General features: G+C 44.6%; 1 protein-coding gene across 1 annotated transcript in view; it reads right to left on the minus strand.

Moving 5' to 3' along the window:
• Nucleotides 1–13515, minus strand: part of fhod3b (formin homology 2 domain containing 3b) — a 139789-nt gene that overhangs the window by 843 nt on the left and 125431 nt on the right. The window contains exons 20-26 of the mRNA XM_010884632.4: nucleotides 7786–7944; nucleotides 6694–6876; nucleotides 6055–6174; nucleotides 5106–5267; nucleotides 4650–4840; nucleotides 4292–4484; nucleotides 1215–1410 (exon numbers count right to left, since the gene is read on the minus strand). Coding sequence (XP_010882934.2) covers nucleotides 1215–1410; nucleotides 4292–4484; nucleotides 4650–4840; nucleotides 5106–5267; nucleotides 6055–6174; nucleotides 6694–6876; nucleotides 7786–7944 — 1204 coding nt within the window. The remainder of the gene's footprint in view (nucleotides 1–1214; nucleotides 1411–4291; nucleotides 4485–4649; nucleotides 4841–5105; nucleotides 5268–6054; nucleotides 6175–6693; nucleotides 6877–7785; nucleotides 7945–13515) is intronic.

Consider the following 13515-nt stretch of genomic DNA (forward strand, 5'->3'; position numbering starts at 1 on the left):
CTATTTATCAGCTTGATTTTGCTTTCAAAATAGGACATACTGTATTGTATTGTTATGAACCAAATCTAACAGAAGATCCTTCCCATTGATATATTTTGTTTTCAAGTCATAAGGAAATCTGTGGTCACCCCTGAATTCATATGTCACTGGTGTGATAAGAGGTGACGCTATACTGTGGTCACCCATGACTTCCTGTGTCACTGGGGTGATATGAGGTGACACGCTACTCTTTGTTTGTATATCAACATGGGGAAGGTCAGAGAACACATAAATAAAATAAGCCAACAGCTTGTTGACCTTCAAAAACTGAAGTCAATAATTAAGTGAGCAAGATGGTTTGAGTGGTAGAAAATTATCCAAGGATCAGTTGGAGAATTGCAATTGCAAGTTGAATCTTTAGGTCACAATCTCCAAAACCACAATTAAGCACCACCTCCATGCCAACAAAAGATATCTGGACATCTTTCTAGAAGAAAACCTTGACTCTTATTAAGACACAAGGTCAGTGCCTGAATTTTAGTAAAGTAAATGAAACTTTGATCTGAACTTGGTTCTCTTGTCAGATGAAACAGCATAGCTGGGCTTGTTGTCAAAAGGATTAGGGTTAGTCATGCACAAAATAACCAAATCTCCACCATGAAGGATGGTGGTGGATATGTGGTTTTATGGGGCTGTGCTTCCAAAGGTCCGGGGAACTTTGTTAGGATGCATGGCATTACGGATGTAACAGTAGGTAGTACCAGTAGGTTAGAGCAAATCCTGGCAGCCTCGGCAAGGAAAAACTGTGTTGTTGTTGGATCTTCCAGCAGGACAATGATCCAAAGCCTTCCTCCAGATCCACACAGAAATGTCTCAGTGACCACAGAATCAGTCTTTTGCAATGGCCATCCCCGTCCCCTGACATAAACCCCAAACCTGTGGGCTGAGCTGAAGAGGAGTGTCCACAAGTGATGACCAAGGACTGAAGGATCCGGAGGGATTTTGTACGGATGAATGGTTTCAGATCCCTAGCTATGTATCCTCATCAAACATTATAGGAGAAGCCCTTGCTGCTATCCTGGCTAGGGAAGGGTGCACAAAGGACTAAATGCCAATAATCTACATGTTTCCAAGAAAAATATACATAAGAATTGTACAATAGTTATACGTTCATTGTTGCTCATATTTTGAGTATTAGATCAAACCGATAAACAAACAATGCAATTTTGACTGACCTGATCTGCTGGCTCGTGTGCGCGTGCGTAGGCCAGGCACAGTGGACGGTCCGCTCTCAGAACAGCCCTGCGAGCTGCCCTTCAGCACCGCCTTCATGTTCTCATGCTCCGCCGCGTCCTCTTCGTACTGCAGGCCCCGCGGCTGCACTCCCTCTGCGCTCGCGGGTCCTGCCGCGCTGCCGCCGAACTTTCCATCCTGCGATGTTGCAGGAGGAGAGAAGCACTAGGTTAAGGTTTTTCTGTTCTACGTCCGCTACCTGAAATGGTTACGTAGAGTGTTAATCGTGCCCATCAACACCATTCTGAAAACCACGCCAGTCTAATCCGGGTTATCCCAATCATGTTTTATTTAGTGTTCTCCCAGCTAAATGCTCTATATTTAAATCAGAGTATAAATATTTGGGGGGTTATTCTACAAACAGAAGCCATGTTTATTGGGTGTCTGTAACAAATGCACTAGCAAACACACCTCCCTCAAGAAAAGTAATTAAACACTGATCTTTGTCATGAAATGAACCGTGCTGCAAGTGAATTGACACCACCTGATGACCGCCTTATAAACCTCCACTCTGCGTAGAATAAAACCTGACCATCTCTACGCATGGAAACCTGCTTATCCCTGTTGACAGTGCTAGCCATCTTGGTTCCATCTAGAACAAAGAGAGCGTTGTAATGTGACCCTGGTCAGCGGGTTGGGGCGGAATCCCAATGGCACACTACTGTATGTTCCCTTCATTGTGCCCTACTTCTTACCAGGGCTGAGGGCAAAAGTAGTGTGCACTATGTAGGGAACATGGGGCCAATTAGTGGAACGGGCTTAGTCTCTTATGTTGGACCTCACTGAGTTTCAAGGGATGAACCTCTGGTCCTCATGAGGTCCATTACAAAGGATTAGTTTCTATCAGGAGGGGCTTATCTGCGGATTCTGATCCCACCAGGGCAGCCTTTCCCAACCTGTGGTCTGGCTGTAAACAGAACTTTCCCGCCCTGCTGTCAAGTGACCCATGTGCACTCTGATTGTAATAAGGAAGCATACATACACCAAACACAAGCACACACACACTCATAAGAAATCAAGCATGCACATGCGTGGGCACATTTGCAACACACACGCACACACCCACACGCGCACACACACACATGCCCAGTAAATGCTTGCCACGCACACCTGTAATAACCCCTAAACCCCCTTATTCATGAATGACGGTCTCTGCTCAGTGAAGTAAATAATATCACTATTAAAGTTCATATTTTGTTAGATCCAAATAACGTTGCTTACTCAAACTATATCCTTGTGGCCAAATCATGTGGTACATTTGATTACTTTTGTAAACGCCTCAACCTTGTACTGTGCTTCCGTCTGTTACCAGAGGATTCCTGCTCTTACCAGGAACAATGTGTATATTTTTGTTTTAATCTGTTGTTGTGTAGTATCGTATTTTGCTAACTGGGGCCTACTGTGAGTGCTGCCTATCTAGGATCATTGTATGGTAATCAGTGCTTGTATAGTAGATGAATGGTCCCATTAATGACAGAGACATAGTTGGTCTTGATTTTGACATGGATTACTCCAGATAACTCTGCTATTCTATTCATTTTAATATTTTTGAATCAGTTATAGGCTTATCTCTAATTTTATAGTACCTTTACTGTTATTGTTGCAAAACCTTTTTCTTATTTAACTGTGTAATTAGCCCAGAGTTCCTATTTCAGTTAGTAAAGTTCCACTCAAGCAGGACTCAAAACAGCATTCAAATATTTGGCAGTACATTTGGTTGTAAATGTGGGCAGAAAAATCCCAGCTGTGTACACACGACACAACCAGAGGGAAAAGGTCAACTTGATCGTGATTTCTAAGGTTAGAGACCTCTGCACTGCAAGTACCAACACGCATGTCCGTCAACACTCTTTCACCCACCAATCCTTCACCCTCCTCTTCATCCTCACTCTATGAAGGACAAGGAAATAGAAAGAGCAAGGCTTTGTTATGAAAGGACAATATAGAAAGAACAAGGCTTTGTTATGAAAAGACAAAAGAGATATATATTTTTTTTAATGAAGATTGCATTATGTATTATAAACCGTGCTCCGAACCCTGAATGCTAATTGGCTGATAGCCGTGGAATATGTAAGCAGTTTGGCATGAGGGGGTGTGGTATACGGCCAATATACCATGGCTAAGAGCTGTTCTTAGGCACAACTTATCACGGAGTGCTTGGACACAGTGATTAGCCGTGTTATATTGGCAATATCTCAAATCCCAGAGGAGACTTACTGCACTTATACATCAGTTGGTAACATACAGCAGTAAAAAGTGATTTGATGTCATACCTGTGAGAGACGAACTCATATACCATGGCTATCAGCCAATCAGCATTCAGGATTCAAACCACCCAGTTTCTAACAAAGGTATGAAATCACATCAGTTTTTACTCCTCCAATTTTTTGCAGTAACCAGTTTATAAGGCATCTTATGGTGCCTAAGAACAGCTCTAGGCCCTGGTGTAACAGTCACATAACAAAACCCCTTGTGCCTTATTGCTTCATTATTCAACAGGTGACAACACACTGTCCAATATCATTGGTTATGCGGCATGGCCACAAGACTGTGCTCTCCCTTCTCTTTAAGAGGAGCGTGATCATGGTTTGGCCCCTGTTATTTTCCTCTGCAGGGACATCCAAATGTTTGAGTTTTCGCACAGCGATTTAATTAAGTCCCTCTTGAACTGGAGGGGAACCCCGCCAAGGCAAACAGGCCCTGAAGTGCTGCTTTCCCTCCCAACAGCCGGCTCAATGCCCCACTGGGCTGGAGGGAGATTCATAATCGCACGGGGAGGCGGGAAGACATACAGGCCAAGGGACCAACTGCTTCTGTTTACGTTGGAAATAGATCACAAACTAACAGTTGTTACGGCAGCCTATCAACTGTACTGAATGTGCGAAACTGTGCCGATATCATTGATGTACAGATGTACAGTGGGGGAATGGGGAAGGGAAAGACAGGAGAAGTCTGCGGAGGACAGTGTCATGAGATGGGGAGGGGCGGAGCCAAAATGTCTCCAGACGTCAACACTTACGTCCGTGATCATCTTCCCTCGGGTCTTGTTCCTTTCCCTGTGGTTGGCCCGTTTCTGTTTCTGCTGCAGGACGCGTTCCCGCGTGGTCCGGTACTCCAGGGCGAACTCACTGAGTATCTTGCTGAAGCGGTGGATGCTGACCTCCCGCACTGCATATGACGGGTGGCCGAGGAACAACAGGAAGGCGTGGAACCTGCGGATGCGGAGTGGAACAGGGCAAGGCCACATTGGAGCATGTGCTACGAGACGTCACACCGTAATCCTGTCCCGGAGAAGCGTAGCTACAACCGTTGGGGTTCAAGGCTACATTAGTCAAATGCGGCATAAGACGTCACGCCGACATTCACTGTAAGCCTACCTGTTGATTATTCTACGATGGACTATCTTCAAGATGATGATCCTCTCAGCACAGTCCTTTAGGAAGTCGGACATCTTCTGTTTCAGTGCAGGTTTCATCTCGTGCTTGGCAATGACCTTGAGGTGGTCCCATGATGCTTTGCAACGGCGCTCCATCTGGGTAAGATTGTCTTGGAGCTGGTCGAAGTCCACCTGAGGAAAACAAAAAGGAGATAAAATTCCAGACCGTATTTCACCGGAAAGATTTTGGTTTTGATTGCAACAACCATCATAAAAAAATTTATTGGATGAAATTCATAACACAAAATTCAGTAAGTGATTACAACTGGCAATCACAGGCGTAGTGATCCTTAAATACTATTGTAATTGCATAACCTGTGACATCCATATGCTTTCTGGTTCTGGTTAGATGTATTCAGTTAAATGGAACCATCTGTCATTTGATGGTTACAGTCACCTTAGCTGAGCGGGTGATGGCTCCTATCTCTGAGTAAAGGTCTGAGCTGTCTGGAAACTTCTCCACCACTATGGCGCAGGCGTGGTGCAGCAGAGATTGCTTGTGTACGGTATCCTTTACCTCCGGAACCTTCTCCAAGTAACTCAGTTCAAATCCCTTTGCCTGGATGCGCACACACACCAAACGCACGTACCCACACAAATACAAAACACACAAATATAAAATAGTCAGACCCATCATCTAACAACTGCCGACACAACTCAAAACTGTAAACATCATACTCCCTAAATGAGTCGCAAATTGTGGTCAATTTGCGCTTTGGAATGGTTCACAGATATTCAACAGAGCAAGATCATGCAACAGTGGTATTTTGATGCTGTATAATGATCTGGTCCGAAGAGAAAGGCTTTCTACAGAGAGGTCGAACAGTGATTCAGCTTCATTAGTGCATGATTATCCTACACCACAATCAACTACAGACCTACCAATTGTTAGTCTTGACACAAAAGAGATTTATAAAAAAAAAATATATCCTGAAAGATATAATCCCAACCGGGGTTTCTTTGTTCCTTTGCCCACTGTAAATAGTTTACCGTAAAATATAAACACAGGCATTATTTAGCTCAACTATTTGGTTGATACATTATGTCTCCCCCTTTGCATTCTTGGCTCTATTATCCTAAACCTCTGCCAGACAGACGTACAGACAGAGAAAGACATAGAAATACAGACAGAGAGAGAGCGACATACAAGAGACAGAGAGACGTGGCAGAGAGACATCATACAGAACTTTCTTCTACTAAAACAGTGCCCAATGTTGTCTTTGCCAAGTATATGTAAAACTGGTAGCAGGGGGCACAGAGAGTGATAAAGAAGGACAGATAGAGGGATATATATATAGGGATAGAGATGAGACAGAGGGAGGAAAGGACAAACTTGTGTTTCTCACATTCGATCCGTTAAGGAAGTTTCCTATCGCCAGTAGTGTGGACAAGATGTAACGCAGTGTCTTATTCTTCTCCAGCTGGTCCATCCCTTCCTTCAGGTCCTGCAAAGGCTCTGCCACTTCCTGGAAGTCACACATTCCAAATACCGCCCTTTAATTACATAACTCCCAATCCAAGTTCAGTGGGAAAGAGGCAGACATCATGTGCAGACAGGAATCAACCCCAGACTCCCCGAGTTCTACCCCTGGACCACGACTCCACACCTGCACTTTGTTTTACTAGCCATTACGGGAACTAGCTAAAACTGGTTCGTGACGGTAACATATCAGAGCGATGAGTTTGATGGGTAAATGTTTAACTGATTACACTTTACTGCAAGACTAATCTCTGTACACAGGTCAGATTAGACGCTGGACGGTGGCCACGTGTAACAGTTTGTCACGAAACGGAGATTGTTCGGATAATTTAGTGCAACATGAAAAACAACCATCTATTTCCTTCACTATGACACACTGGTATGTGAACAATAACAGGCCTGCATTTCTAATGCAACTAACTCTTATTTCGCAACAATCAAATCACTACGGTGATCCACATCCATGCTGGAAGCGTGCGCGTGCGTGCACATGAGAGGTAGTGACCTTCTCCATGACCTCGTAGTCCATCTTAAAGGCCCAGAGCTGCAGCCGGGCGGACAGCTCTGTGATGGAGGACAAGGTGAGGAGGAACTGTTCCGCCGAGCCCAGGGGGATGTCGGGGTTGGCCAGCTGAGCCTCCTGGATCTTCTGCTTCTCCTCCTCCGTCGGGATCATTGTCAAGATTTTCTAGAGAAAGGGAGAGAAATTAAATGTTTTATTAATCCTTACGAGACAGAAATGTGTCTTCTGCCGTATCCTTGTTCTCTGATTCACACACGCACGCGCACACGCACGCGCACACGCACGCACGCACACGGTAGGGATACTTCTATTTTCTTCAATAGACGTCTTTGCTATTAGAAAAAAAACAATTCCTGCCCTGGCAACCTTGTGACCTCTGAACTTTCTACCGCTCTAATATTGTCTGTCTGTGAGAAACATACTTTCACTGTAGCAGACGCAGAAGGTGGAAGCTGCAGTACAATGCAGCACTCATCTCCTCCAAGAATATTCCCATGACAAAATAATAGTAAAGTACAGCCGATTACATCAGACCAAAGGGATGCAACATTAATCATTATTTGCATGATCTGAAGTCCTCCAAAGGTCTTTATTATGGTTTGACAGTAACCTTAAAATATGCATGTGTAGCAAACCTTTAATCGTACCAGTGATTCATTATAAGATCAGACAGGATTTTAGGCATCCAGCTGAGAAACCACATGACATATCTGCTGAGACCACAGCCAATCCCAACTCATTGAAGCTGTTTATTTCTTTCGTTTGGTGAAAATTCGGGGCAGCCAGTCAGTTGTGGAAAAGGAGTCCAGTGGGTAAAGTTTTTTTTTGTTTTAAAGTGAAACCAGTTTTATTTCAGACACATATATAAATGGGCTTTCTTTTTTTTTTTTGCCAGGTAAGCATTAGACAGTGTGCCTTCAGTATTTAGCGTATTGACACAGAGAAACGTTTAGATATTCTTGATCGAATAAAACCGGCTAATAAAAACAATCCTCACAAACACGCATTCGTCGATGTCAGCAGGCCGGGACAAGACAGATGCACGGTCAGGAGCAAACGATGTAAACAGCTTACCTCAATCCCCTCCTTGTTCAAAGCGTACTCGTCAAAGTTGAGGATGGCTGTCTTGATAGTGCGCGGCGGGGGGAGGACTGTAAGGCCAATGTTAATTGCATTGCTTCTTTTGGAGTCCAGGACAATGACCTCCTGTCGTTTCCCATCCACTGCTGTTTTCTGAATACAAAATATTTAACGAATATGAAGTACAAAGGTAATATTTCATAAAGACATTTGTGATTAAAACCCTAAAACCATCTGATCTGTCCATTCATTCAACCCATTGAAGGGCTCCATAAAAATGTATTCTTTGTAAATGGATGATGACAGAAACTGATCAAACTGATCAAGATTTCACAAAACAGAGGACATTATTCAAACGAGATTAAGACAGGGTCCAAAACCATGTTACAGTATATAATACAAATGACCTGAATTTGCTCTGCCTGTGTGGCAGGTTGGCTTTTTTAAATCTGTATTCTTCTCTGTCCATGTCAGCCCCAGTGGAGTTCAAAGTGACAGAGTTCGTTTTTATTCCAGACAGCCTATAGGTTTGATGGGGTTTAACATATATTACAGAGAATTCATCAAACATCATCAATTTGTCTAACACAATGTTGACATATATTTAGACAATCTGATTAAAATGTTGTACTATATACAACTTTGTTTCCAAAAAAGCTGGGACACTGCATAAAATGCTAATAAAAACAGAATGCAATGATGTGCAAATCATTTAAACCCTATAAAGTGGGGCTAAAAAGTATTTAGTCAGCCACCAATTGTGCAAGTTCTCCCACTTAAAAAGATGAGAGAGGCCTGTAATTTTCATCATAGGTAAACTTCAACTATCACATTGTAGGATTTTTTATGAATTTATTGATAAATTATGGTGGAAAATAAGTATTTGGACTGGCTAGGCCACTCCAGGACCTTGAAATGCTTCTTACGAAGCCACTCATTTGTTGCCCGGGCGGTGTGTTTGGGATCATTGTCATGCTGAAAGACCCAGCCACGTTTTATCTTCAATGCCCTTGCTGATAGAAGGAGGTTTTCACTCAAAATCCCACGATACATAGCCCCATTCATTCTTTCCTTTACACGGATCAGTCGTCCTGGTCCCTTTGCAGAAAAACAGCCCCAAAGCATGATGTGTCCACCCCCATGCTTCACAGTAGGTATGGTGTTCTTTGGATGCAACTCAGCAGTCTTTCTCCTCCAAACACGACGAGTTGAGTTTTTACCAAAAAGTTCTATTTTGGTTTCATCTGACCATATGACATTCTCCCAATCCTCTTCTGAACCATCCAAATGCTCTCTAGCAAACCTCAGATGGGCCTGGACATGTACTGGCTTAAGCAGGGGGACACATCTGGCACTGCAGGATTTGAGTCCCTGGCGGCGTAGTGTGTTACTGATGGTAGCCTTTGTTACTTTGGTCCCAGCTTCACTAGGGTGAGATCTTGCTGACGGGTACCGGCAGGCCAAGCGGACTGCAGCCCATGTGGTTGTGGAGGCAAAAACTCGGGCCTGGGAGGAGTTCCCTGAGGCCATGGAGAAGGACTATCGGCAGGCCTCGAAGAGAATCTGGCAAACCGTCCGGCGCCTCAGGAAAGGGAAACAGTGCCCTACCAACGTTGTTTACAGTGGCGGTGGGCAGCTGTTGACCTCAACTTGGGATGTCGTGGGGCTCTGGAAGTCTCTGGATGTTGTGGGGCTGTCTTGGTTGACACACCTCTGCAGCATCGCGTGGCGGTCGGGGACAGTGCCTCTGGGATGGCAGACCGGGGTGGTGGTCCCTCTTTTCAAGAAGTGGGACTGGAGGGTGTGTTCCAACTACAGGGGGATCACACTTCTCAGCCTCCCCAGGAAAGTCTATGCCAGGGTACTGGAGAGGAGAATACGGCCGATAGTAGAACCTCGGATTCAGGAGGAACAGTGTGGTTTTCGTCCGGGCTGTGGAACACTGGACCAGCTCTATAACCTCTACAGGGTGATGTAGGGTTCATGGGAGTTTGCCCAACCAATCCACATGTGTTTTGTGGATTTGGAGAAGGCATTCGACTGTGTCCCTCGCGGCATCCTGTGGAGGGTGCTTTGGGAGTATGGGGTCCTGGGTCCTTTGCTAAGGGCTGTCAGGTCCCTGTACGACCGAAGCAGGAGCTTGGTTCGCATTGCCGGCAGTAAGTCAGACTTGTTCCCGGTGTTGGACTCCGGCAGGGCTGTCCGTTGTCACCGGTTCTGTTCATAATCTTTATGGACAGAATTTCTAGACTCAGCCAGGGGCCAGAGGGTGTCAGGTTTGGGGACCACATGATTTTGTCTCTGCTCTTTGCGGATGATGATGTTGTGTTGGCCCCTTCAAACCAGGACCTTCAGCATGCACTGGGACGGTTTGCAGCCGAGTGTGAAGCGGTTGGGATGAAAATCAGTACCTCCAAATCCGAGGCCATGGTCCTCAGTCGGAAAAGGGTGGCTTGCCCACTTCAGGCTGGTGGAGAGTTCTTGCCTCAAGTGGAGGAGTTTAAGTATCTAGGGGTCTTGTTCACGAGTGAGGGAAGGATGGAACGGGAGAATGCAGTCGATGTATCGGTCTGTCGTGGTGAAGAAAGAGCTGAGCAGCAAGGCGAAGCTCTCGATTTACCGGTCAATCTACGTTCCTACTCTCACCTATGGTCATGAGCTTTGGGTCAAGACCGAAAGGACAAGATCCCGGATACATGCGGCCGAAATGAGCTTTCTCGCAGGGTGGCTGGGCGATCCCTTACAGATAGGGTGAGAAGCTCGGTCACCCGGGAGGAGCTCAGAGTAGAGCCGGAGGAACTATGTCTCCCGGCTGGCCTGGGAACGCCTCGGTGTCCCCCTGGAAGAGCTATAGGAAGTGTCTAGGGAGAGGGAAGTCTGGGCATCTCTGCGTAGAATGCTGCCCCCGCGACCCGGCCCCGGATAAGCGGAAGAAGATGGATGGCATATTTTTCAAGGAATAATAAAAAAAATCTATTTGAACGTGATATGTTGTCTATGTATTATTTTCTATGGACTATAGGGTTAAAATGATCTGCACATCTTTGCATTCAGTTTTATTTCCATTTTACACAGCGTCCCAAATCCTTTGGTAATAGGGTTGCAGTTTTATAGGATGATGTGTGGGAGAAAACATAGGCAGGTAGGCAGACAGATAGGTGAGCATGGTCAGAGCGACAGCACAAAACAGCCATAAACACCACCCTATTACCTATATACAGTATCTCACAAAAGTGAGTACACCCCTCACATGTTTGTAAGTATTTGATTATATCTTTTCATGTGACAACACTGAGGAAATGACACTTTGCTACAATGTAAAGTAGTGAGTGTACAGCTTGTATAACAGTGTATATTTGCTGTCCCCTCAAAATAACTCAACACACAGCCATTAATGTCTAAACCGCTGGCAACAAAAGTGAGTACACCCTAAGTGAACATTTCTAAATTGGGCCCACAGTGTCAATATTTTGTGTGACCACCATTATTTTCCAGCACTGCCTTAACCCTCTTGGGCATGGAGTTCACCAGAGCTTCACAGGTTGCCACTGGAGTCCTAGAGACCGTGCTTCCGTTTGAGGATGCCCCACAGATGCTCAATGGGGTTTAGGTCTGGAGACATGCTTGGCCAGTCCATCACCTATACCCTCAGCTTCTTTAGCAAGGCAGTGGTCGTCTTGGAGATGTGTTTGGGGTCGTTATCATGTTGGAATACTGCCAATGCTTTACTGTAGGCAAGACTTTGTACTCCTCACCTGGTTGCCGCCACACACGCTTGACACCATCTGAACCAAATAAGTTTATCTTGGTCTCATCAGACCACAGGACATGGTTCCAGTAATCCATGTCCATAGTCCGCTTGTCTTCAGCAAACTGTTTTCGGGCTTACTAGTGTATCATCTTTAGAAGAGGCTTCCTTCTGGGAAGACAGCTATGTAGACGTTGATGCAGTGTGCGGCGTATGGTCTGAGCACTGACAGGCTGACCCCCCACCCCTTCAACCTCTGCAGCAATGCTGGCAGCACTCATACGTCTATTTCCAAAAGACAACCTCTGGATATGACGCTGAGCATGTGCACTCAACTTCTTTGGTCGACCATGGCTGGACCTGTTCTGAGTGGAACCTGTCCCGTTAAACCACTGTATGATCTTGGCCATCGTGCTGCAGCTCGGTTTCAGGGTCTTGGCAATCTTCTTACAGCCTAGGACATATTTATGTAGAGCAACAATAATTTGTTTCAGATCCTCACAGAGTTCTTTGCCATGAGGTGCCATGTTGAACTTCCAGTGACCAGTATGAGGGAGTGTGAGAGCGATGACACCAAATTGAACACACCTGCTCCCCATTCACACCTCAGACCTTGTAACACTAACGAGTCACATGACACCAGGGAGGGAAAATGGAAAATTGGGCCCAATTTGGACATTTTCACTTAGGGGTGTACTCACTTTTGTTGCCAGCGGTTTGGACATTGATGGCTGTGTGTTGAGTTATTTTGAGGGGACAGCAAATGTACACTGTTATACAAGCTGTACACTCACTACTTTACATTGTAGCAAAGTGTCATTTCTTCAGTGTTTTCACATGAAAAGGTATAATGAAATATTTACAAAAAATTGACTTTTGTGAGATACTGTATAAATGGTGCTCTATTACCTGTACACATAAACACCACCCTATTACATGTAAATAAACACCACCCTATTACATGTAAATAAACACCACCCTATTAGGAATACATATAAACACCACGTTATTACCTAAACATTTAAACACCACCTTATTACCTATACATATAGATGAACACCACCCTATTACCGATACCTATTTAAAAAACACCACCTTTTTACCTATACCTCTAAATTATTACCACCCTATTTCCTTTACATACAAAACACCACCTTATTACCTATACCTTTAAATAAACACCACCCTATTACCTATATATATATAAATAAACACCACCCTATTACCTATACATATAAATAAACACCACCCTATTATCTATATATATAGATAAACACCACCATTTTTCCTATACATATAAATGAACACCACCCTATTACCTCTACATTTAAACACCACCTTATTACATACACTCACCTAAAGGATTATTAGGAACGCCATACTAATACTGTGTTTGACCCCCTTTCACCTTCAGAACTGCCTTAATTCTACGTGGCATTGATTCAACAAGGTGCTGAAAGCATTCTTTAGAAATGTTGGCCCATATTGATAGGATAGCATCTTGCAGTTGATGGAGATTTGTGGGATGAACATTCAGGGCACGAAGCTCCCGTTCCACCACATCCCAAAGATGCTCTATTGGATTGAGATCTGGTGACTGTGGGGGCCATTTCAGTACAGTGAACTCATTGTCATGTTCAAGAAACCAATTTGAAATGATTCAAGCTTTGTGACATGGTGCATTCTCCTGCTGGAAGTAGCCATCAGAGGATGGGTACATGGTGGTCATAAAGGGATGGACATGGTCAGAAACAATGCTCAGGTAGGCCGTGGCATTTAAACAATGCCCAATTGGCACTAAGGGGCCTAAAGTGTGCCAAGAAAACATCCCCCACACCATTACACCACCACCACCAACCTGCACAGTGGTAACAAGGCATGATGGATCCATGTTCTCTTTCTGTTTACGCCAAATTCTGACTCTACCATCTGAATGTCTTAACAGAAATCGAGACTCATCAGACCAGGCAACATTC

Source organism: Esox lucius, chromosome 20 (assembly GCF_011004845.1).
Source record: "Esox lucius isolate fEsoLuc1 chromosome 20, fEsoLuc1.pri, whole genome shotgun sequence".
NCBI classification, from domain to species: domain Eukaryota; kingdom Metazoa; phylum Chordata; class Actinopteri; order Esociformes; family Esocidae; genus Esox; species Esox lucius.